General features: G+C 44.0%; 1 protein-coding gene across 1 annotated transcript in view; it reads right to left on the minus strand.

Annotated features, from left to right (window-relative positions):
- FBXL4 (F-box and leucine rich repeat protein 4) overlaps positions 1–23,369 on the minus strand; it is a 94,999-nt gene that overhangs the window by 22,438 nt on the left and 49,192 nt on the right. Inside the window, exon 5 of the mRNA XM_082250246.1 lies at positions 13,013–13,226. Coding sequence (XP_082106372.1) covers positions 13,013–13,226 — 214 coding nt within the window. The remainder of the gene's footprint in view (positions 1–13,012; positions 13,227–23,369) is intronic.

Consider the following 23,369-nt stretch of genomic DNA (forward strand, 5'->3'; position numbering starts at 1 on the left):
CCCAGGGTAAAAGTTTAGCCCACTCGGTCAGAGTTTGCAACACCAGAGCAATAGTAAATACTGGCCTAAGTGGCGAACCAGCCACAGCAAACATATGGAGGGCCAGAGCCTTTGCCCTCCTATCAGCTGGATCTGTAAAGGCTGAGGACTCCTCAACTAGAATGAAAGTAGCTTTATTCAACCTGAAAAACGATGAGTCCGCTATAGGTGGGACCGTCCACCTTTTAAGCAGTTAATCCTCATAAGAATATCGCAAGGCAAAAACGCTTAGGAACCACTGTGTTTTGGACAACCCCACTGTTATGTGACAATGTTGTCAAAGTAAGCGAAAAGGGGAACACCCTCGTCGCTTTGGAGGGCCTATGAGTGCCGAAAGGGACCAGCGCCTCCGAGGCAGCATCAGTCGTAACCTCCATTTTCAAAATTTCACGCACTGACACAAACCGTGCATCCACCAGCGCCTATTCATGCACGGTTAGAGGAGCAGAGGAATCATCCTCACTATCTGAGCACTCAGGGTGCGTGGAAGCAGACCCAGCAGGGTGACTCGTGTCTGCGGCGGCCGAAACAATTTCAGGATCTAATGTAACAATCAGGGGAGGGCCGCCTACTGCGATCCCGCAAAGGGGACGCCGACCAAGGGCCCACCAATGGAACAGCTACTGGACCCCGCAAAAAGGTGACAAGGGGAGGCCCACATAATAGTAAATAGCCCCCTTTAAAAGGGGCCACCCACCGTGACGGGGACGCGCAGGCAAGGTACCCTGATGGTCCCGCAGCACTAAAAAGGGGCAGGTGCCCCGCACAAGAGTGGCCTCAAGGCTATCATTTCAAGGGATGCACCAAGCTGACCGCATTGCCTAGTAGACTGCAAGCCGCAGCCTAAATTTTCATGGAGGCCCACCTGCAAGTGCATGGATCCCAGTCCAGCAGATACCCAAAGGAACAATGGGGGCTTCACCCAAACTCACTGAAGCCCCAACGGAGGCGCCTGACTCGGCCGCATGGCCTAGTAGACCGCGGCCTAAACTTTTGTCGGCGCCCAGCCGCCTGGACGTGAGCCCCTGCAAAGCCGACCACCGAGGGGCAGCAGAGGGGAGGGCGGATGCCCAAACAGGAGGCCGTGGCTCCAGCCACCCTCACAGGGGCCACCCCACATAGTTTCCTACCAGTGGGCAGCAAATTTTTGGCCGGATCCGGCCGCATGAGCCCAGAGGACATCCCTGCCCTAGTCACCAACCCCCAGGGTGGCAGGGAACCCTGCTCAAAACCCCGTTGTGCACCAGGAAAAACCCGGTCAGCAGAAACTCCAACGAGCCCCCCTTTAGAGCACGTGGCAAAAGCCAGCTTATAACCTCACCAATGGAGGGGGGCAAAACACCCACAGTGACCACCGAAAGTTTAGAGGGGCTCGGGGCAAGGAGGGGAACCTGGGGATCCCATCATCCCAGGGAGGGTGTTAGGGATACAAGTGGTAGCCTGATGGCAGAGGAAGGCCCCACTGGTGCTGGAGGGCGGAGCTTAGACGGGACCCCCCAAGGTAAGTGACACAGGCTAACCTGAGGTGCGGAATCTAAGTATCCACCGGTTTTCGCCAGGGCCTCTAGTGGTGAGGATGGACTTTGCTGCGTGTGGATACCAGGTCGCAGTCCTCAGGGTCGCCCCACCAAGGGAGAAACCGGTCAAGATCCGAAGGCAGATAAGCAGACAAGGGAGATCCGAGAGAATGGTCAAACAAGCCGGGGGTCAGGACGGGCAGCAGGTCAACAAGGTCAGGAACAAGCCAAAAGGTCAAACGGATATCAAACAGGTAACAGGAAGCAGGCTTCAGGAACACAGGAAGAGCTGCAGACAAGACAGCGAAGACACAGTGCTTCTGAGCTGTTTAAATAAGGCAGCCTGTTTGCCAATTACTGCAATCAGTCTGCTCTAGGTTAACCCTTTGGATTGCAGAATCATGACAGCACATCAGTGTGCTCAGGAAGCATTCCTAACATTGCCCCCCCCTTAAAGGCAACCTCCGGGTGCCCAACAAACTGCTTTTCTGAGGATGGGCAAGAAAAAACGCCTGGATCAGGTCTCCGGCATGAATGTTACTCTCAGGTTCCCATGAATTCTCTTCCGGCCCATAACCCTTCCATTTAATAAGGAACTGAAGCTGGTTACCTCTTTTCCGGCAATCAAGTACAGCCTCAACTTCGTACTCCATGTCGCCATCCACCATCACTGGTTCCGGAGGTCCAGGGCTTCTGCCGGGGAAGGCGTCGGGAACTACGGGTTTTAAAAGAGTGACATGGAACACAGGATGGATCCGTAGGGTATCAGGTAAGGATAACTCATAGGACACGGCATTGAGTCTTCTTTTAACGGGGAATGGGCCGATAAACCTGGGAGCCAACTTCTTGGATGGGCATGCCAAGCGGAGGTTAGCTGTGGATAAAAAGACCTGGTCACCTGATTGGAGAATCAGTTCTCCCCTCTTTTTCCCATCAAAGATTCTTTTGGATGCTATCTGAGCCTTGGCCAAGGTGTCCTGCAGAAGTTTGTTGTTACTCGTGAAGAAGCCAATGGTGACCTGAACTGCGGGCACTCCGGAATCAGATGGGAAGTCGGGCAGAAAGGAAGGATGAAACCCATAATTGGAAAAGAAGGGAGATTGGCCGGTGACAGAATGTCGTGAATTATTAAAGGCAAATTCCGCAAATGGTAGTAATGCTACCCAGTCGTCCTGGACGAAGGTGGTAAAGCACCGGAGATATTGTTCCAGGGTCTGGTTCGTTCTCTCTGTTTGCCCGTTCGTCTGCGGGTGGTAAGCTGAAGACATAGATAATTCAATTTTTAGTAGCTTACACAAGGCCCTCCAAAAGCGTGACGTGAACTGTACCCCTCTGTCCGAGATAATGTTCTTGGGTACCCCGTGGAGTCGCACGATCTCCATAATAAAGACTTCTGCAGTTTCTTTCGCAGAGTGGGTACCTTTGAGGGGTAGAAAGTGGGCCATCTTAGTAAGCCGGTCTACAACCACAAAAATGGCGGAGCACCCGGCTGAAGGTGGAAGTTCCACGATAAAGTCCATGGCGATAGTTTGCCAGGGCCGGTCAGGGATGGGGAGTGGTCTGAGGAGACCCCACGCCTTACTTCTGGTGGTTTTACTCCTGGAGCAAGAAACACAGGAAGACACATAACTTCTGCAGTCTTTTTTCATTTCAGGCCACCAGAAGGTGCGTTGCATGAGGTCAAGGGTCCTATGAACGCCAAAATGGCCAGCCAGAGGGTGGTCATGGCAGGCAGCTAGAACCGAAACTCTGACTCCCTCTGGGACAAAGATTTTGTCCTTAGCCCACAACAAACCATCCTTGCGTGACAGGGGTATCCCAGGAGGACCGGAAATGTTGGCAGAGGCTTGTTCAAGATGGGATTTCAGGCTAGTGAGCAGGAGCAGGAAGTTTTTCTCTGACAGGATAGTGTCAGGTACCAAATCTTCTTTAGGATTATCAAACATCCGGGACAGGGCATCCGGTTTGACATTTTTCGACCCGGGCCGATAGGTAATATGGAACGAGAATCTGGAGAAGAAGAGTGCCCATCGGGCCTGGCGGGGTCTAAGTCGTTTTGCAGATCTTAAGTATTCAAGGTTCTTATGATCGGTAAATATAAGAATCGGGTGTGATGCTCCTTCCAGTAGATATCTCCACTCTTCGAGAGCGGCTTTGATAGCCAGGAGTTCCCGGTCCCCGACATCATAATTTTTCTCCGCAGGAGAGAGTTTCCGGGAAAAGAAGGCTATTGGGTGAGTTAAGTCTTTAGTTCCCTGTCTTTGGGAGATGACTGCCCTGACCGCAACTTCCGATGAGTCTACCTCCAGGAGATAGGGTAAGGCAGGATCCGGGTGACTCAGGATAGGGGCAGAGGTAAAATGTTTTTTAAGAACCGAGAAGGCGGACTGAGCCTCTGGGGTCCACTGGAAGCAGACATTCTTCTTAGTAAGGTGAGTAATAGGGGCTATGATGTTGGAGAACCCCTTAATGAACCTCCTATAAAAATTGGCGAAGCCAACGAAGCGCTGTACTCCCTTTTTGTCTGATGGAGGTGGCCAGTCCAGAATGGCAGAGACCTTCTGAGGATCCATCTCTATTCCATCTGTGGAAATTATTAACCCCAGAAACGGGATACTGTTCTGCTCAAAAACGCACTTCTCGGCCTTGGCGTAGAGACCATGCTGGCGAAGGCGACCGAGGACATTTCGAACGTGCTCGCGATGCTGCTCTAGGGATGTTGAGAAGATTAGGATGTCATCCAAGTATACGATGACGAAGATATCCAACCAATCCCTGAAGATGTCGTTCACAAAGTGTTGGAACGTGGCAGTAGCATTACAAAGGCCAAATGGCATTACCAGGTATTCGAAATGTCCGAATCTAGTGCGGAAAGCAGTCTTCCATTCGTCGCCCTCCCGGATGCGCACCAAGTTGTACGCCCCACGAAGATCCAGCTTAGTAAACAAGACGGCAGATCTGAGTCTCTGAAAGAGTTCGGGGACTAGAGGAAGGGGATAACGGTTTTTAATAGTAACTTTATTTAAATCCCTATAATCAATGCATGGTCGGAGAGTGTGATCCTTCTTCTCTACGAAGAAGATACCTGCCCCTGCTGGAGAGGTAGAGGGACGGATGAACCCCTTCTTCAGACTTTCGTCTACATAGTTTTTAAGACGTCCAGCTCACGTTCAGAAAGTGGATAGATCCGGCCGAACGGGATTTCGGCTCCTGAGAGCAAGTTGATGGGGCAGTCATATGGACGGTGGGGGGGCAAGGTCTCTGCTCCCCGTTTGCTGAATACATCCAGGAAATCATGGTATGCTTTGGGCACCACAGAACATACATCAGGTTCAGATTCAAGACAGAACAGAGTCTTGGGGAATTCAGGAGGAGTGGGTAGACAGGAATTCTTGCAGTACAGAGATGGGAACTGGATGGTGCCTGTGATCCAATTGACTTGTGGGTTATGTGCTTGCAACCACGGTAATCCCAGGATAATGGGAAATAAGGGGGATTTGATAACATCCAAGATAATCAGTTCCTTATGGCCGGAGGAGGAGACCATAGGAAGGGGAAAAGTTTCTTGGGTCACGGGCCCGGATTTGATGTGGGAGCCATCAGCCAGGAAGATGGTGAGGTCCTGGGTCTTGAGCCGGAGAGGTACGCCATGTTGCAGGGCGAACGAGCGATCAATGAAACAACGGCAGGCTCCCGAGTCAATGATTGCTGTAACTGGGACGGGTCCTTCCTGAAGCTGTAATGACACAGGAAAGGCTAGGTGGGAGGAACTGGTAACAGTTGCCACAGAACTGGATGGTAAGGCCTGCAGGAACTTATTATATTTTGCCGGGCAGGAGCGCACATAGTGGCCAGCTTCTCCGCAATACAGGCACAGGTTACCCAACTGGCGACGGCGTCTCTCCTCCGGGGACAAAGCAGGCCGTATGATCCCAAGTTGTATAGGTTCGGGCGTATCTGAGGCGACTCCAGCAGGAGCGGGGTTGGTAGGAGCTGACCCAGCGGAAGAAAAGTATGCAGGAGGAGCAACTGGTAGCGTCCAGGCTGGTCTGAACTGCTGCGGAGATCGTTCTGCTCTGCGTTCCCGTAGCCGCCGGTCGATTTGAATGGACTGGGAAATCAAATCTTCCAAGGCTTCGGGGACACCTACCCGCGCCAGCTCGTCCTTCAGTCCTTCCGACAAACCGAGACGGAACTGATACCGGAGTGCTGCTTCGTTCCAGGACGTATCGGAACTGAGGCGGCGGAAGTCAGTGACGTAGTCTTCTACGGGCCTGCGACCCTGCTGAAGAACATGAAGCGCAGTTTCTGCGGTGGAGGATCGCTGCGGGTCATCATAGAGCTGTGCCATGGCCTCAAAAAATGACCGTAAGGAGTTTAAATGGGGGCTGCCCTCTTCAAGGAGCCGATGAGCCCAGGACTGGGGTTCGCCTAGGAGCAGGGAGATAACAAACCCCACCTTGGTGGTCTCCAAAGAAAAGGTTTGAGGTTGCAGGGAGAAATACAGCTGGCAGGCGTTGCGAAATGCGCGGAATTTACCGCGATCCCCGGAATATTTTTCTGGAGCAGGAACTCGAGGTTCTGGTGGCAGCATCACTACGGTAGGGCCAGAAGCAGGTCCAGAGGGTGCTGCAGCAGGAGAGGAAGCAGATAATACAGGAGGACCCCCCTGAAGGGTAGTAGAGCGCAACCGTTCCTCTAGCTGTGTGTAGCCGTTTTGAAGCGACTTTACGGCTTGAGACAGGGTTGCGAGGTGTTGGCAGATCTCTTCCAACGGTGAGGCTTCTCTTGCAGGCTCCGTCATGGCTGTCTTGTACTGTTAGGGATACAAGTGGTAGCCTGATGGCAGAGGAAGGCCCCACTGGTGCTGGAGGGCGGAGCTTAGACGGGACCCCCCAAGGTAAGTGACACAGGCTAACCTGAGGTGCGGAATCTAAGTATCCACCGGTTTTCGCCAGGGCCTCTAGTGGTGAGGATGGACTTTGCTGCGTGTGGATACCAGGTCGCAGTCCTCAGGGTCGCCCCACCAAGGGAGAAACCGGTCAAGATCCGAAGGCAGATAAGCAGACAAGGGAGATCCGAGAGAATGGTCAAACAAGCCGGGGGTCAGGACGGGCAGCAGGTCAACAAGGTCAGGAACAAGCCAAAAGGTCAAACGGATATCAAACAGGTAACAGGAAGCAGGCTTCAGGAACACAGGAAGAGCTGCAGACAAGACAGCGAAGACACAGTGCTTCTGAGCTGTTTAAATAAGGCAGCCTGTTTGCCAATTACTGCAATCAGTCTGCTCTAGGTTAACCCTTTGGATTGCAGAATCATGACAGCACATCAGTGTGCTCAGGAAGCATTCCTAACAGAGGGTCCCACGTCCACCCCAAAAGCCTCCAGGAGTAGAGGGGGGACAGCTACTAACCATACCAGGAACAAAGTGGTCACCGCCCTGGACAGACGACCGCTCCATCGGAATGTGGGTGGCTGTCGGCCAGGAGGAACGCGCCCTTGCGAGACGTTTAACTCGCAGGCCAGCTCCAGTCCTATGTTGCGGCAGACCTAGCACGGAGCTGAGGCCTGCGTGCGCTCTCTGGCCTGACTGGGGGGACCCTCTGGATCGAGATTATCCAGTCCGCCACCCAGTCCAGCAATTGATTGTAGATTCTCACAGGAACAAAATAACAAAGACAGGAAAAAATTCCATTTGAAAAGAAAAAAAAAAAAGAACCAGAGATCGCAGGAAGCAACTAGGTCATTACTCCTGACTAAAAAAAGAAAACCTGAGTGCCTATAGCTGAGAGTGGGTGTATACCCCCTGGGACTGCCTGTAGGCGTAGTCAAGCTTTTTCCTGCCTAGTGTCCTACTCCTGTAGGGGGCAGTGTAACCCAATGGTTAAGAAGAATCAGGAGCTGTCTCCGTCAATTAATGAAAAAGAAAATAAAATATTTAACCTCCCTGGCGGTATGATTATGTCAGGAATTACATACCAAAAGCGGTACAATTGTTTTCATGGAAATTTGGCGTTATGTATTATAGGCCTACAATTCTTAGTAATTACTGACTTAAACCTGACCAAAACAAGACTCTAGTAGACATCCCAGATGTGATAAATTTGAAACACAAACGCATGAATTATAATCGAATCAATAATATTATTTTATTATTTAATATATAATAAAATTATATTATTGATTCGATTATAATTCATGCATTATATACACACATATATCTATATATAATATATATATATATATAATATATAACGCATTAATTATAATTGAATCAATAATATAATTTTATATATATATATGTGTGTGTGCATATATATATATATATATATATGCATATATATATATATATATATATATATATATATATATATATATATATATATATATATACACACACACACCGGTATATATATATATATATACACACACACACACCGGTATATATATATATATATATTTTTTTATATATATATATATATATATATATATATATATATATATATATATATATATATATATATATATATATATATATATATATAATATAAAATGTGTTTTGTGTAACTTTTTTTTTTTTTTTTGAATTTCCCTCCCTAGTTCCGCTCCCATGCAGCATTGCTGCTGCAGGGAACGGAACTAGGAAGTGATCACACCGACGGAGGGACGGAGGAGCGGCGGGACTCTCGGCTGGCGATCTCAGCAATGAGAGATCATCGCTGGATCGCCAGCAGAAGGTAAGAGAACACCGCTGCGCTCTCTGCAATCCACCCCGAGCGTGACTCGGGGTTACCGATCCGGCAATGAAAAATCAACCCCGAGTCACACTCGGGATTACCGCCTAGGAGGTTAAAGAACCATCCACCAATCAGTGAGCAAATATGGACCTCATGGCATCATAATAACGCCATATTCCCACCATAAACTGTTGCTTGTAAATAGTGATATAAGAGCCAATCCCCAGAATGCATGTTTATTGTAAAATATCAATCAAGCAGGCTTATGCAAAGATACCCCGTAACTAAATGTAATGGTCACAGGTTTTAACTGAAATAAAAGTCATATGCTGCATATGACTTTTATTTTGTTTATTTAAAACATGTGACCATTAAGGAGGCAATAGTTGGATGTCTATACTCGTTTACTGCAGATTCACGTGTGAGGCCACTATCAGATGTATGCAATCTGTTGAGGGTTATGATCATAAACAGTTTTCATCACTGGCTTTCCTGTGGATGGGAAAATGCTCATATACAACTGTCTCTATTAAGTTTAAAAAACCCTAAAAAAGTAACCTAAATTTTGTGGTTGGCTAGTGTTAGACACTGTTACTGTTTAGTGAACTGAACTAAAAACGGAAATGCGTATAAAATGTACTGTAAGTATGCAAATAAGAATTAAAGTGATTGTAAACCTAACTTTTCTTTTTTAAATAACAAACATGGTATTACTTACCTCCTCTGTGCAATGGTTTTGCAGCGTAGCCCTGATTCTCCTGTTCTCAGATCCCCCGCTAGCGCTCCTGGTTCATTCTCTTTTTGGTGTTCCACCACATGAAGCAGCTTCCTATGGTGGCACACCTGCGTCAAGTGAGGGTCAGTCGGGCTCCCTGCTCCCTTGTCACAGGATTTGATCAACAGCAGTAGGAGGCAATGGCTGCCGCTGTCATGCCCCTCCGTCCTGTGAGGCGGAAGAGAGATGCTGCTCTCGGGCACAGTGCTGCATCGAGAATTGGCTCAAGTAAGTATACAGAGGTGGGGAGGGGGGGGATAGGATGCATTAACGTGAGAAGCCTTCTACCTTTACAACCACTTGCAAGCCTTGCTTATTTCCACAAAAGCTGTGTAATACTTAAAACACATAGGGGCATATGTATGAGAAGTGTACAGACCATACCAATCAATCAGCATCCAAGCAACATTTTTACAATGAAGATCTGAAAGTGAAACAAGCATTGTGACTGGTTGCCATTGACAAGAACAGATTTCTTTGTTAGCTCACCTTTCATATTGTATATAAGCCCCTAGGGTCTCAGGCATGCATTTGCCCTTTTGGGTCCTACTCTTCTGCAAAGACGCATTTGTTTATATTTCCCAAGAAGCATTGCTTAAGCTCTCCCTACCTCTACTCAAATCATGCTCAAATGAAGTCATATACAGTTCACAAAATCCAATTCATCTACAGCTTACAACTCAAATAAATGTTATGGGCCAATATACCATTGATACAAAATAGGTTAGGTCAAATTGCCATCAACAATTCCTGCAAATGCTTTTGTATAAATTGTTTCTTAAGATGGGATCAGCCATATTTAGAGCACCTTTTTTCACTCTATTCACTAAAGGTACATGCAAAAGCAAATGGAGGCAAGGAGAGCACCCATGTCTACAAACTCAGGTTTATTTCATATTCAGGAAAATCCTATTAATACCATTCTCCCCTGCTTTCATCTGTGGGAACCTTTTTCCATTCCTCAAGGACAGTATCTGCATACGGAGGCAGATCACTGTGTTTTGAAAAGTGACACCAACAAATTGTAGCTGAGACACAACTGCATTATATGAAAGTTATCACAGCAGAAGAGTGAAATGTCATGGTATAAAGTACAAGACATTATGGGGGAAATTTACTAAGGGCCAGTTTACATCATAGAAATGCAGTCCGGATGCGTTCCAAATGCTTTTCTGCATGTGCATTTTTGATGCAGTCCAGTGCATCCCCCCCATTCTTTTTTCTTAACCTTAACCACTTTACGTCTGCTCACAGTAATACTACTGCGGCAGAGTGGTTCGTTATCGTCTGACGACGTAGTATTAACGTCGTCAGACACTCCCCCTTCTGGGCGGCGCTTGCGTGCCGCCGGAGGCTCGCTCCCGCTGTTTTCATTCACAGCGGGAGTCGGGCCAGGGGAGGAGCAGCGGCGATCGCCGCTGCTCTGCCCCGATCGCCGGGGATCTAGTGTGGAGATCCGCCCGCCTGTGTAAACACAAGCGGACGGATCTCCATAGTGACAGGGAGTGACAGATCGGACTGTTCAGCATAGCTGGACATCCGATCTGTCCATGACTCACTCAGTCACCTCCCCCCCTACACGTCAGTAAGCACCAGGCATACATTAACCCCTCCCTCTCCAATAAAATTAACCCCTTCCCTGCCAGTGTCATTTTTACAGTAACAGTGCATATATATAGCACTGATTACTGCAGTAATGTCACTGGTACCCCCAAAAGTGTCAAAAATGTCAGTCAAGGGTCCGATCTGTCCGCCGCAATGTCGCACGACCGCGCAATTGTCAGTTGAAGTCGCACAGCGCCGAATCGCAAAAAGTGGCCTGGACGGAAGACAGCAAAATCCTCCGGTGGTAAAGTGGTTAAAAAAGGACATGTGGGTTCCGGTGCGTTTTTGATGCATTTTACCACGTTACAGTACAGTCCAGTGCAGGAAAAATGCAGCATGTTCTGCTTTTTTTCTGGAACTGGAACGCACTGGAACTGACCACACTAGTGTGAACTATAACCATTTAACCTATTATCCATGCATTTTTGATGCAGAAAAAAACGCACTGGACTGCATGTGGTGTAAACTGGCCCTAAAACTGTTGCACTCAGGATCTGGTGCAACTGTGCATGGTAGCTAACCAGCTTCTAACTTCAGGTTGTTCAATTACCACCTAAGGTCCACCCCATAGCAGTTTTACTGCTACAGGGTGGCACCTGGGCGCCAGATCATGTATATATACATGATCCGGCTCTTCCGGCTGGCGGGTTGCTCCCACTGTGATCACACACAGCGGGAGCCCAGTGGCAGATACTGCAGACTCGATGTCCACCAGCACCCGCCGATTGTTCAGTACACAGGCAGAACAGAGATCTGCCTATGCAAACAAGGCAGATTGTCATTCTATCAGTAGGGAATGTATTGATCACATGTGTGGCGGCAACCAGGTGAGGAGTAGAAAGACAAGTGTGTCTTGCCTACAGTCAAGCATGGTGGTGGGAGTGTCATGGTCTGGGGCTGCATGAGTGCTGCCGGCACAGGGGAGCTACAGTTCATTAATTGAACCATGAATGACAACATGTACTGTGACATACTGAAGCAGAGCATGATCCCCTCCCTTCGAAGACTGGACCGCAGGGCAGTATTCCAACATGATAACGAACCCAAACACACCTCCAAGATGACCACTGCCTTGCTAAAGAAGCTGAGGGTAAAGGTGACTGACTGGCCAAGCATGTCTCCAGACCTAAACCCTATTGAGCATCTGTGGGGCATCCTCAAAGGGAAGGTGGAGGAGTGCAAGGTCTCTAACATCCACCAGCTCCATGATGTCGTCATGGAGGAGTGGAAGAGGACTCCGCTGGCAATCTGTAAAGCTCTGGTGAACTCCATACCCAAGAGGGTTAAGGCAGTGCTGGAAAAAAAATGGAGGCCACACAAAATATTGACACTTTGGGCCCAATTTGGAATTTTCACTTAGGGGTGTACTGACTTTTGTTGCCAGCGGTTTAGACAATAAAGACTGTGTGTTGGAGTTATTTTGAGGGGACAACAAATTTACAGTTATACAAGCTGTACACTCACTACTTTACATTGTAGCAAAGTGTCATTTCTTCAGTGTTGTCACATGAAAAGATATAAAAAAATATTTACAAAAATGCGAGGGGTGTGCTCACTTTTGCGGGATACTGTATATGTGATTTTTTTTAAAAAAATGTATTAGAAAGGTCATATAGCAAAAAGTAAAAAATATTCTTTCTCTTTTTCAAAATTTTTGGTCTTATATTGTTTATAGCGCAAAAAAAAAATAAAAAAACCGTAGAGGTGATCAAATACCACCAAAAGAAAGCTCTATTCGTGGGAAAAAAAGGATACACTTTTTTTGGTACAGCGTCGCACGAATGCGCAATTGTCAGTTAAAGTAATGCAGTGCCGTGTAGCAAAAAATAGTCTGGTCAGGAAGGGGGTAAATCTTACAAAGGTGAAGTGGTTTAATCTTGGACAATAAAACTTGGAAGCTGAATGGTTTCTATATAGAGATTCACCAGATTTTTCACTCTCCAGTCTTTACATATCCCCCTCCCTCTATATCTATTCTATTTAAGGATAGTGACACTTATAAATGAGAAGTATTGTTTAATAAAATAAAAAATAAATTTAAAAACATTTTTTTTTTCTTTTTAATACGGTAATAACAGTTTATAAAACAGAAAAATGCTTTGTTTTCATGGAAAAAGAATATCCTCAAGCTGAAAGCAAGACTGCAAAGAGCACAATTCAACTAATGGTATCATACAATATAAAACATAAAGGTTTTCCAGCTGCTAATTAAATTTTAATTTGCCGAGATTGGTTATGTCATAGGCTGACAGACATTTTTCAGCTGCTCTACACACAAATATAATGTGATAAATGCTTTCAACTAGTTAAATCTAATACCAAGAGTAGACCGTCTTTACCTCTATTTTTGTCCGGTAGAGAACAAGGCGTTTTATTCCACAGAGTTTAGAAATATGGCTGAAAGCCTGAGGTGGCAGCTTATCACAAGAGGAGAGATTTAATTCCTGAAGATTTGGACACATCTCTGCAATGACTTCCAGGCATGCTTCATTTAAAAAGTGGCCACAGGCCAGCTCCAGGCGCACAAGTTCCAAGCCACACACTTTTAACAGTCTAGGAAAGAACAGAAGGAGGGAAAATTGAAGGTAAATTTCGTTAACAGAACCTTATATCCGAGCAGGGCTTTTTTCCTCAGAAAAAAGGCACAAAAACTCAACCACAACCCCCCCAAACCCCCCCCCCCCCCACACACACACACACACACCTCCTCCATACCTTATAAAATAGTGGGTGTGGTCAAATATCACTAACAGTGGGAGGGTCTTAAGGGGCATTAAATAACAGGAGTGCATTACGTACAAAGTGCAGAGTTTGGGGGAGGGAGTACACAGAGTGCAGAGTTCGGGGGTGCGCTACATACATAGTGCAGATATCAGGGGTGCCCTGAATACAGAGTGCAGAGTTTGGGGGGATACACAGAGTGCATACTTCGGGGGTGTGCTACATACAGAGTGAAGAGTTGGGGGGTGTGCTACATACAGCAGGGTGCAGATTTGAGGGGTGCACTACATACAGACTGCAGTGTTCAGCCATCTTCCATAGCCGTTTACCTCTCCATCCACATCTCACTTTTATCCCTCTTGAGCTCTGACCTCCCTAAGGACTGCCTCCCTCCATCTACCCCCCCCCCCCAAACCATGGCTTCATCACTGTCTAAATGTCTTACTACATCTGTTGCTGTAAGCACCCAGCCAGCTCTGGTACGTCCCTTTACACTGCAGGGAGATCATCCAGTGAGGGTTTCCGCATCAGCACTGCTCCCTGGGCACCTGCATCTCCCTTGTCCCCATCCTGCGCTCAGTGGGAGCTGCTCAGGTGATCAGATCTGTGGGAGCTGTTGGGAGACAAACTGCCACTTGAAACACAGAAGCTGGACTTCTATGTTTACAAGTGATAGTGGTTAGCAGGGAGCAGAGGGCCTTAGCCAGAGGTGGTGGAACTAAGTTCCAACAAAAAAGCCCTGCATCTGAGCGACAACACATATGCTGGTGCTCAAAAACATCATTTAAAACATCTTGTAAACCTGTAATGGCAAAAACATATAGGGTACTGTTTCTGGCCTTTACAGTAGTTGATAATGCTACCTACCCAGTATTTACATGCATCTTTGCCAAAAAAAAAAAAACAAAAACCCTTTCCCGACACATCTCAGCTTGCCGTGGATATAGCCAGGTGCTGGAACAATGCATCAAGGTAAATTATTATCAGACTGCAAACCTTCTAACAAACAGGTGCTATTTGAAACCGATGGTAACCCAACTTTAGAGTATCTGTTGAGATTCTTGAAAGGAAGGGTGTGTTTGGACGCGTGGCAAGATCTACATTCAGTTTGCTTTTCAGAGGTGTTTGACAGGCAGTGAGGAGGCAATATGTCATCTGTTTTAACCCTTTGAATGCCACACCAATGTGTCAAAACCACGTTACAGACACACATCAGAAAAAAATAGTTTTTAGCTATGGGCGTGTAGCAAAGGATCTCGAGAGCAGAAAGTGAACACCCCTTTTGCTGCTTTGAATCTTAAGATGGGGGGGGGGGGCAGTTGGGGATGCTGAAAATGTGGCTCTACTGCATGTCTTTAACACCCCCACCAAAGCCTCAAGTCTATATGAACCCTAAATCTGTTTATCAAACACAAACGAGTTTAACCACAAAAAAAGTGCGGAAACTTCTTTATTTCAACACATGTCTTTCTTTGGTGCTGGCAAGTAGATGGAAAGCAGTAAGAGTGTCTGAATTCAAATACTGCAGAGAAGAGCTACTATACTATATATAGAGCTGGTTTATGCCTCTTTTTCTCAAACAACCATGGTAACACCATGTTAAATCAAAGCCTCAGCTATAGCTGAACATTTTAATTTAAATGGAGTGAGAAATAATAGGAACGGCCAGGGTGCAGACATCACAGGATCCCTGTACAGGTAAGGGTCCTAATATTAAAAGTCAGCAGCTACAGTATTTGTAGCTGCTTCATTTTATTATTTTTCGGAAGGAGGCTGGACTTTCTCTTAAAAAAGTTCCTATTATTTTACATCTGTGGCTGGCAGGGTCTCGGGAGACCCAGGCATCGGACATGGGGACTGACCATATTCAATTCTGATTGAACCCATGAGCCATACCTACTAATGGGAGAACATCTCTGAATAAATGCACACAGGCACTTTATGTGTTGAACCTAGAATGATCCATGATTTTTATCTCAGAATTTCATCTTGATGTCGGGCAAGTGGCAACTTTTGACGGTTCCGTGGTCTTTGATGCAGATGTTTTTTGTCTCCCCCTAACTGGAACCTATCCTTTTTTACAGCTGATATGTCAGTTAACAGATATTTGTGAAATTAATGTGGACAAACAAATAGTCCAGAAGAAGTGGGTCAGATGTGCCGTGAAACATGTCGACAACAGCTTTGTCCTGATCTCCATTATTAACACAAGATTATGTGTGTTCAATCTTTCTATTGGGGCATTATTTGACCCTTTGATGTAATGAATGCTTGTATATTGTATCGCTCTTGGTATTAATAAAAATGATTATGTATATATATTTTTTTATTATACTTTTTAGTTTGCATTTATTTGGGAGTCATCATTTAAAAGGCCAATTTCTTGCCCAAACCTCTTTCTTGACCCTCTCTCCTGGTGGTGAGATTGGGGTTAATATTGGGGTTTTCATATTTTTCTACATTACTCAGGGCTGGTTTCTCCTAAATTCATTGGCTCATGTCACACTTTCTTTTACCCTACTACATGCTGTGGCCACATTATGTGTAAAACCCTGGCTGCTGTCCATACAGCGCTGAGAGCTGTTGCATATCCTAATAAAGTAAATCGTTTGTTTGAAACAGCTTGGTCCAAACAAGCTATTGAAAATTCATTAAAAAAAGGATGTGATGTACTGCGCTAGCAAAGAAGTAAGCTGCTAGCACATGCAACTAACAAAAAAGTTGGCAAAAATGACAAAAATATATAAAAACTATATAAAAAAATTGGAGAAGCAAACTCCAATTCATTCGGTGACATAGAGAAATGAAATGAATGCCATATCCAGCCCAATCAATAGGTCTATTTTCTGTGCATATACCTGGATGTCTGTAAGTGCAATTCCTTTACCTGTATTAATAAATATTTAAAGTGGATTCACACTATGTTTGCTTCATTTACTCCATTTCTCTATGTCACTGAATGAATTGGAGCTTGCTTCTGCCTATATCTATTATATTCTGGCATCAGAGTGTCCGAGGTACAGCATCAGTTTGGGGACCTATTATTCAATCTGCAAGCTTGTTTGACCCATATACTATATGGTATTTTGGGTTCATCCATTCTGGTGAGCGCATTATTAATCCCTATCGGTGTCGGGATCTGACTTGCACTGTGATCACACACATCAGTTTGGAACCTTTTTTTCCTTCACCATTCACATTTGGGACTTTTTATTGTATTTATCTTCACCTTTTGTATGATATTGTCATTATATCACATTTATTTTTAGCGCTGCACTTTTTACATATTTTTGAAAATTCACTAAAAGCTGGAGATCAGCTTTAACTCCAATTGTTTAGTGGTTTTATGCTTTAGTTTCAGAGTATGTTGAGACAAAAAACTGCATAAATTTCATTAAAAGCTGGGAAAAGTGTAAAATTTTTAAACGTTTGACTGGTTGTTGTATATATTGATACACAAACCTATGAAATCATTGGTGCAGAAATCAAAATATTGTATGGGAACGGTGCCGAAGCCAACTGTTCTTGATACTGCTCTTTGCCTGGACACTAGACATGTCTGGAATTATTCATTTTAGCATTAAAGTATAATATAATTCTGGACACTTACAAACCAAAAATTAGCATTTTATGAAATAAGTGAACCTTACAAGAAAAGACTAAATATTTAGTAAAAATTTGTTGTATAATGTGATCACTATGAGATGTTTTATAGCTATCGTGCTGTGTTTATGTCACTAATAACAATTTTATAGTTGATCTCCTAATCGTCAACTAACTGCTCAATTACCAGAAAGAAAAAGCACACAATTCATACAATAACTTGTAGAAGAAAACAATCTGAAGTGTTATATATTTCTTAGTCATAATTCTTACTGCCAGTTTCACACAGAGTAATTAAATTCTTTCAAAACACTGTACTGTATTAAAGACATTTTGACAGGTACAGGAAGAAAATAGCAATACTTAATTAAGAAAACACCTAATGGCTTCTAAACTGGAAGGAGGAATGCCAATACAAGAAGCTTCTAACATCATAAAGCATGAACAACCATATACGCAATATAGCATAAAATATGATGAACTATGAATTATAACCTTGTTATCTTCAAAAAGCTAGTCTGTTACTGATCATTTTAAAGGAAATTGTCAAAATCTATTAACATATTAATAGATAAAGTTTGTCAAGGCATAGCTATGTCCAGGTTTGTGCCTGTCAAGAATATCAGTGTAGAAAACATTTGTGGATACCATATTACACATACATGCTACTGTTGCACCAACAGTACGAGAAGGTGTTCCAGTTGCTTTCTCCTTCTGCTATGGTGAAACTAGTTCATATTTGAGTTTTAATATCTGTCCTGCGTCTGGTCTCATGGAAGATTTTAGTTTTGCAATGTGTGAAACTTATAGGAATCAATCAAAATACAGAAAATGAAATGAATAGAGACTGTCAGTTTCCATGTTATGATTATTTACCCCATTTACAGGAAAAATCATATCAAGGAATGTTTTAAAAAGTATGGTCTTGATAAAAAGGCCAGCTACAGCGCTTGCTGGTTAAACCCTGTTTAAGTATACCAGTGAAATTTACTACAACAGGTAATATGTGACAAACATAAAAACTGTCAGTAAAAAGTATATAAATTAAATATATATGGTGATGATAATATGGTGAATAAAAAGTGTTTTGTGAACAACCTTATGTTTTTGCAAATATCATTCAATGATCTAATAAATAAATACATGCCACAATATGCATCGGTGACTTCATAAATAAATAATAAATCAATATATACATTCAATAAATGTGATCACATATAAAGTCCAAAAAAAGTGACTGTAGTGCTCAAAATTGATCAACAAAGTCCTTATTGACTGAATTTTCCAACGGATTCAAAGGTGCAAGTGCTCAAACGTGAGTGTCCATGACATCAATTCCTTTCACCGTGTGTGTGGGTAGAGTAAATCACTTACCAGATCTTGTGGGTTCCATGTGACTTATGGCATTAGGACCACTCGTGCTTAATTGCCCCCTGGGCTGGGATGGGTTCCCCTTTAAGATTCTAAGGGCTGGTAACAGGCTCCTTCACACCATGGGATGTGCGGCCAATTAGGTACGGTGGAAGGAGAAAGAAGCTCCAGATAGTGTAGTAAATTAAGATTTTGTTTATTCCCCACAATATGGGGTTTTAAAAAGCAGTAAAATGTACAAGCGAAATAATGGTGGTCAGCGGTGTGGGCTGGGTGTCCTCTCTGCAGAGTGGTGAGCGGTGCTTCCAGCTTGCGTTCCACCTATCGTGACGTAATGATGCTATGTGTTTCAATCTAACGCGTTTCGTCACTTCCTGCGATGTCCTCAGAGAAGTGACGAAACGCGTTAGTTTGGAACGCGTAGGGCATTTTTTTTACTAGTAATGGCGGCAATCAGCGACATTGCGGCGGACAGTTCGAACAACTGACACTTTTGAGGGGACCAGTGACATTACTACAGTAATTAGTGCTAAAAAAATATGTACTGTTACTGTACTGACACTGGCAGGGAAGGGGTTAACACCAGGGACAATCAAAGGGTTAAGTGTGTCCCTTGGGGGTGCTTTCTAACTGTGTGGGGGATGGACTGACTAGATGAACACAGATCTGTGTTCCTAAATAGCAGCAAAACAAGATCCCTGTGTTCATCTCTGAAAGATTGGTGGTCTGCCTTGTTTACATTGGCAGACTACTGTTCTGTCTCTCTGGGGAGCAATCGGGGGTGGCCGACGGACATCTCATTCGACGGACCTGATTGGTGGCCCCACTGGCTATTGCATGAAACAACATACAGCTACGTTGTTTAGTGCAATATAGCTCATCCCTTACAGTTATTAACTTTTGTATTAGTTGCCCATCCCTTTTAGATTGTAGGCTCTCATGGGCAGGCACTCCTAATCCTTTTGTATTAAATTGTATTGAAACGGTACAGTCTCCCTTTACTTTGTAAAGCACTGTGCAAGCTGTTGGTGCCATATAAATCCTTTATATTAATATTGTCATCAACTATGTAGCTGGATAACCATTTTTTTATGTAATTTATGCTAAATTTAAAGACATTAAGATTTCTCATTTGAATGGTAAATTAGAGACATACACTCTATTTATTTTCTCTTTTAAAGCTGGTCCTATATATTAATGGATAAAAGAGTGTGAAGATACCATTGTGTAAAGCAAGGATGGAAGTTCAGGTAAACAGGATGCTTACTCCGAGAACTAAGCATCAATTTAGTGTGGGGGTCAGTAGGTAAATATGCTAATATATGGACTAGGATTTCTTTTTTTTTTTTTTTATATGAATCCCTTGTGCAACATAGAAACTTGTCAAAGAATTAATTACCAAAGGTGTAATGCTTACCTTCCTATCTCCTGACATGAAGACACTCATGGTGTGATCACACCTTCTAGACCTGCTTGTTCTTTATGTAAGGCTGCCAATTGCACATTTTCACCGTGCTTCCTAAATGTGTGTTTTTTTTTTTTTACAAAGCACCACTCAGCTTGGTCTTGAAAATGACAGCTCTGGTGGGTCTCATAACTGTGCTTGTAAATTCAAATGATAGTTTTTTCCTCAACAATAAGAGAAATAGGTAAAGCCTTCAAGTAATATGCTGCCCTGGGGGAAACCTGCACTGTAAACACTTCATAATATTACCGGCTGACAGAAGAAGTATTAGAAGGCAAAAACAGATTTTCATTTACATCTGTTTGCTTAGCCAGCTATTATTTTAAACATGTTTAGCATGTCAGACATAAGGACTGATTGTGGTTTTGCTAGCTGTTTAGTGTGAATGTATACTTTGCACATTATACTTTGCATAATATATACAGTAATGCAAGATTTATTAAACACAAAAATGTTGACTTGGTGTAGACATGTAAAAGAAAAAGTATACTACAGATAAACGACACAAAATAATAATGCCCAATGGTCCAGAAAAACAGTGTAATGGATTTATCAATCAATAAGGGGGATCATTTACAAAAAACGGAGAATGGAAAGTAATGCCAATAGGAATCAGATGCCCACAGCAGCTGATGGGATTTCATTTTTTAAATGTAAGAAATCAGATGGATTGCTACTCCAGTTTGCTCTAGTTTTGTTTGTTTCAGGACCTGCAAATCATCATCAGTAAATCAGACAATCTGTCCCTTATGCAGCTTGCATTTCTTCCAGTAACCAGTCAGATTTAATACCAAATTTCCAATATCTACCAGTTGGTTGCAATGAGGCCACATAAACGGTCTTACCCAGTTCTTGCCTCAGACAGTCCGTGTTAACTAAAGTCTAATGCCAATTGTTATATTGACAGTAATAAAAGATTTTGTCTGACTTAAAGCAAAGCTCCAGGCTCTTTCATAAAAAATTTAAAGTCTGTAGCTGGTGACTTTTTATATTGGGACACTTACCTGTCCACAAATCCAGCAGGGCTTTCTCCCAAGCCGATTTTTCAATTGGCTCTCGGGTGCTGCCGGCGCCATTTGTTGTAAGGGAAATCGGCAGTGAAGCCTTGGAGCTTCACAGCTGCTTTACTACCGTGCATGCGCTTTGTGAATGGCCTGGCAGCGGGAGGAGGAGGAGGAGGAGGGGAGCCGAACTTCCAGGTGACTTTGCTACGTCCCCCGGAAGTGGGAGCGGGTACCGGTAAACCAGGTACCCGCTCCCCCCCCCCCAAAAAAAAAGTTGCCAAATGTGCCAGTGGAGGGGGGGGGAGGCTCACAAGTGGAGCTTTCCTTTTAGATGAAGCTCTGCTTTATGCAATTTTGTGTTTTTTTTTTTTTCTTGGGATTTAATGGATTGATAACTTTTTCTGTCAACAGTTAGAACAGTTTTCTGCCACAGTTAGTAGCATATAAAATTCCCAAATTATATGTAATTTTGATGGAGCATACACTAACAAATTTCAACACAACACAATACAATACAGTATGATGATTTGTTTTATACCTGGTTAGAGTTCCTGAGTACCAGCACAAAACTCCCTCTGTGGATGCACCCTATACACAATATAGCCAAAAAGGTGTGGACGCCCCTCCAAATGATTCAGTGGAGACGTTTCCAGTAAAGGGTAATGTTAAAGTTACAGCATACAGTCCAGGTCTATACAAAACACAGTTTAATTAGTTTTGGGTAGAGAGACCCAAGGGGCCTGACACAGAGCTCTGACCTTCACCCCAATGAATGCTACTTGGATAAACTGGAATGTCAAATGCGAGCCAGCCCTTCTCAGCCAACATCAGTATCAGATATTGCAAATGTTTTTTTTAATGAACGGCACAAAATTTCCGTAGACCCAAAAATTATAAAAATGGTTTTAGAATGGGATGTCCATGAAGCTCATATAAGAGTAATGGCCAGGTGTCCATGAACTCCTGGTCATACAATGTGTATGTAGACCCAGAATATATTTTGTAAATGTAGGGATATTAGGCATATAGCAGCAATATGTGAGAAGCATTTAAAATTCTCAAAATACAGGGAGTGCAGAATTATTAGGCAAATGAGTATTTTTGAGGATTAATTTTTTTATTGAACAACCATGTTCTCAATGAACCCAAAAAACTCATTAATATCAAAGCTGACTATTTAGTTTTTAGTTTGTTTTTAGTTTTAGCTATTTTAGGGGGATATCTGTGTGTGCAGGTGACTATTACTGTGCATAATTATTAGGCAACTTAACAAAAATCAAATATACAGTATACCCATTTCAATTATTTATTTTACCAGTGAAACCAATATAACATCTCAACATTCACAAATATACATTTCTGACATTCAAAAACAAAACAAAAACAAATCAGTGACCAATATAGCCACCTTTCTTTGCAAGGACACTCAAAAGCCTGCCATCCATGGATTCTGTCAGTGTTTTGATCTGTTCACCATCAACATTGCGTGCAGCAGCAACCACAGCCTCCCAGACACTGTTCAGAGAGGTGTACTGTTTTCCCTCCTTGTAAATCTCACATTTGATGATGGACCACAGGTTCTCAATGGGGTTCAGATCAGGTGAACAAGGAGGCCATGTCATTAGCTTTTCTTCTTTTATACCCTTTCTTGCCAGCCACGCTGTGGAGTACTTGGACGCGTGTGATGGAGCATTGTCCTGCATGAAAATCATGTTTTTCTTGAAGGATGCAGACTTCTTCCTGTACCACTGCTTGAAGAAGATGTCTTCCAGAAACTGGCAGTAGGACTGGGAGTTGAGCTTGACTCCATCCTCAACCCGAAAAGGCCCCACAAGCTCATCTTTGATGATACCAGCCCAAACCAGTACTCCACCTCCACCTTGCTGGCGTCTGAGTCGGACTGGAGCTCTTTGCCCTTTACCAATCCAGCCACGGGCCCATCCATCTGGCCCATCAAGACTCACTCTCATTTCATCAGTCCATAAAACCTTTGAAAAATCAGTCTTGAGATATTTCTTGGCCCAGTCTTGACGTTTCAGCTTGTGTGTCTTGTTCAGTGGTGGTCGTCTTTCAGCCTTTCTTACCTTGGCCATGTCTCTGAGTATTGCACACCTTGTGCTTTTGGGCACTCCAGTGATGTTGCAGCTCTGAAATATGGCCAAACTGGTGGCAAGTGGCATCTTGGCAGCTGCACGCTTGACTTTTCTCAGTTCATGGGCTGTTATTTTGCGCCTTGGTTTTTCCACACGCTTCTTGCGACCCTGTTGACTATTTTGACTGAAATGCTTGATTGTTCGATGATCACGCTTCAGAAGCTTTGCAATTTTAAGAGTGCTGCATCCCTCTGCAAGATATCTCACTATTTTTGACTTCTCTGAGCCTGTCAAGTCCTTCTTTTGACCCATTTTGCCCAAGGAAAGGAAGTTGCCTAATAATTATGCACACCTGATATAGGGTGTTGATGTCATTAGACCACACCCCTTCTCATTACAGAGATGCACATCACCTAATATGCTTAATTGGTAGTAGGCT

The sequence above is a fragment of the Pelophylax lessonae genome (assembly GCF_965119305.1).
Source record: "Pelophylax lessonae genome assembly, chromosome: 3".
Taxonomy (NCBI): Eukaryota; Metazoa; Chordata; class Amphibia; order Anura; family Ranidae; genus Pelophylax; species Pelophylax lessonae.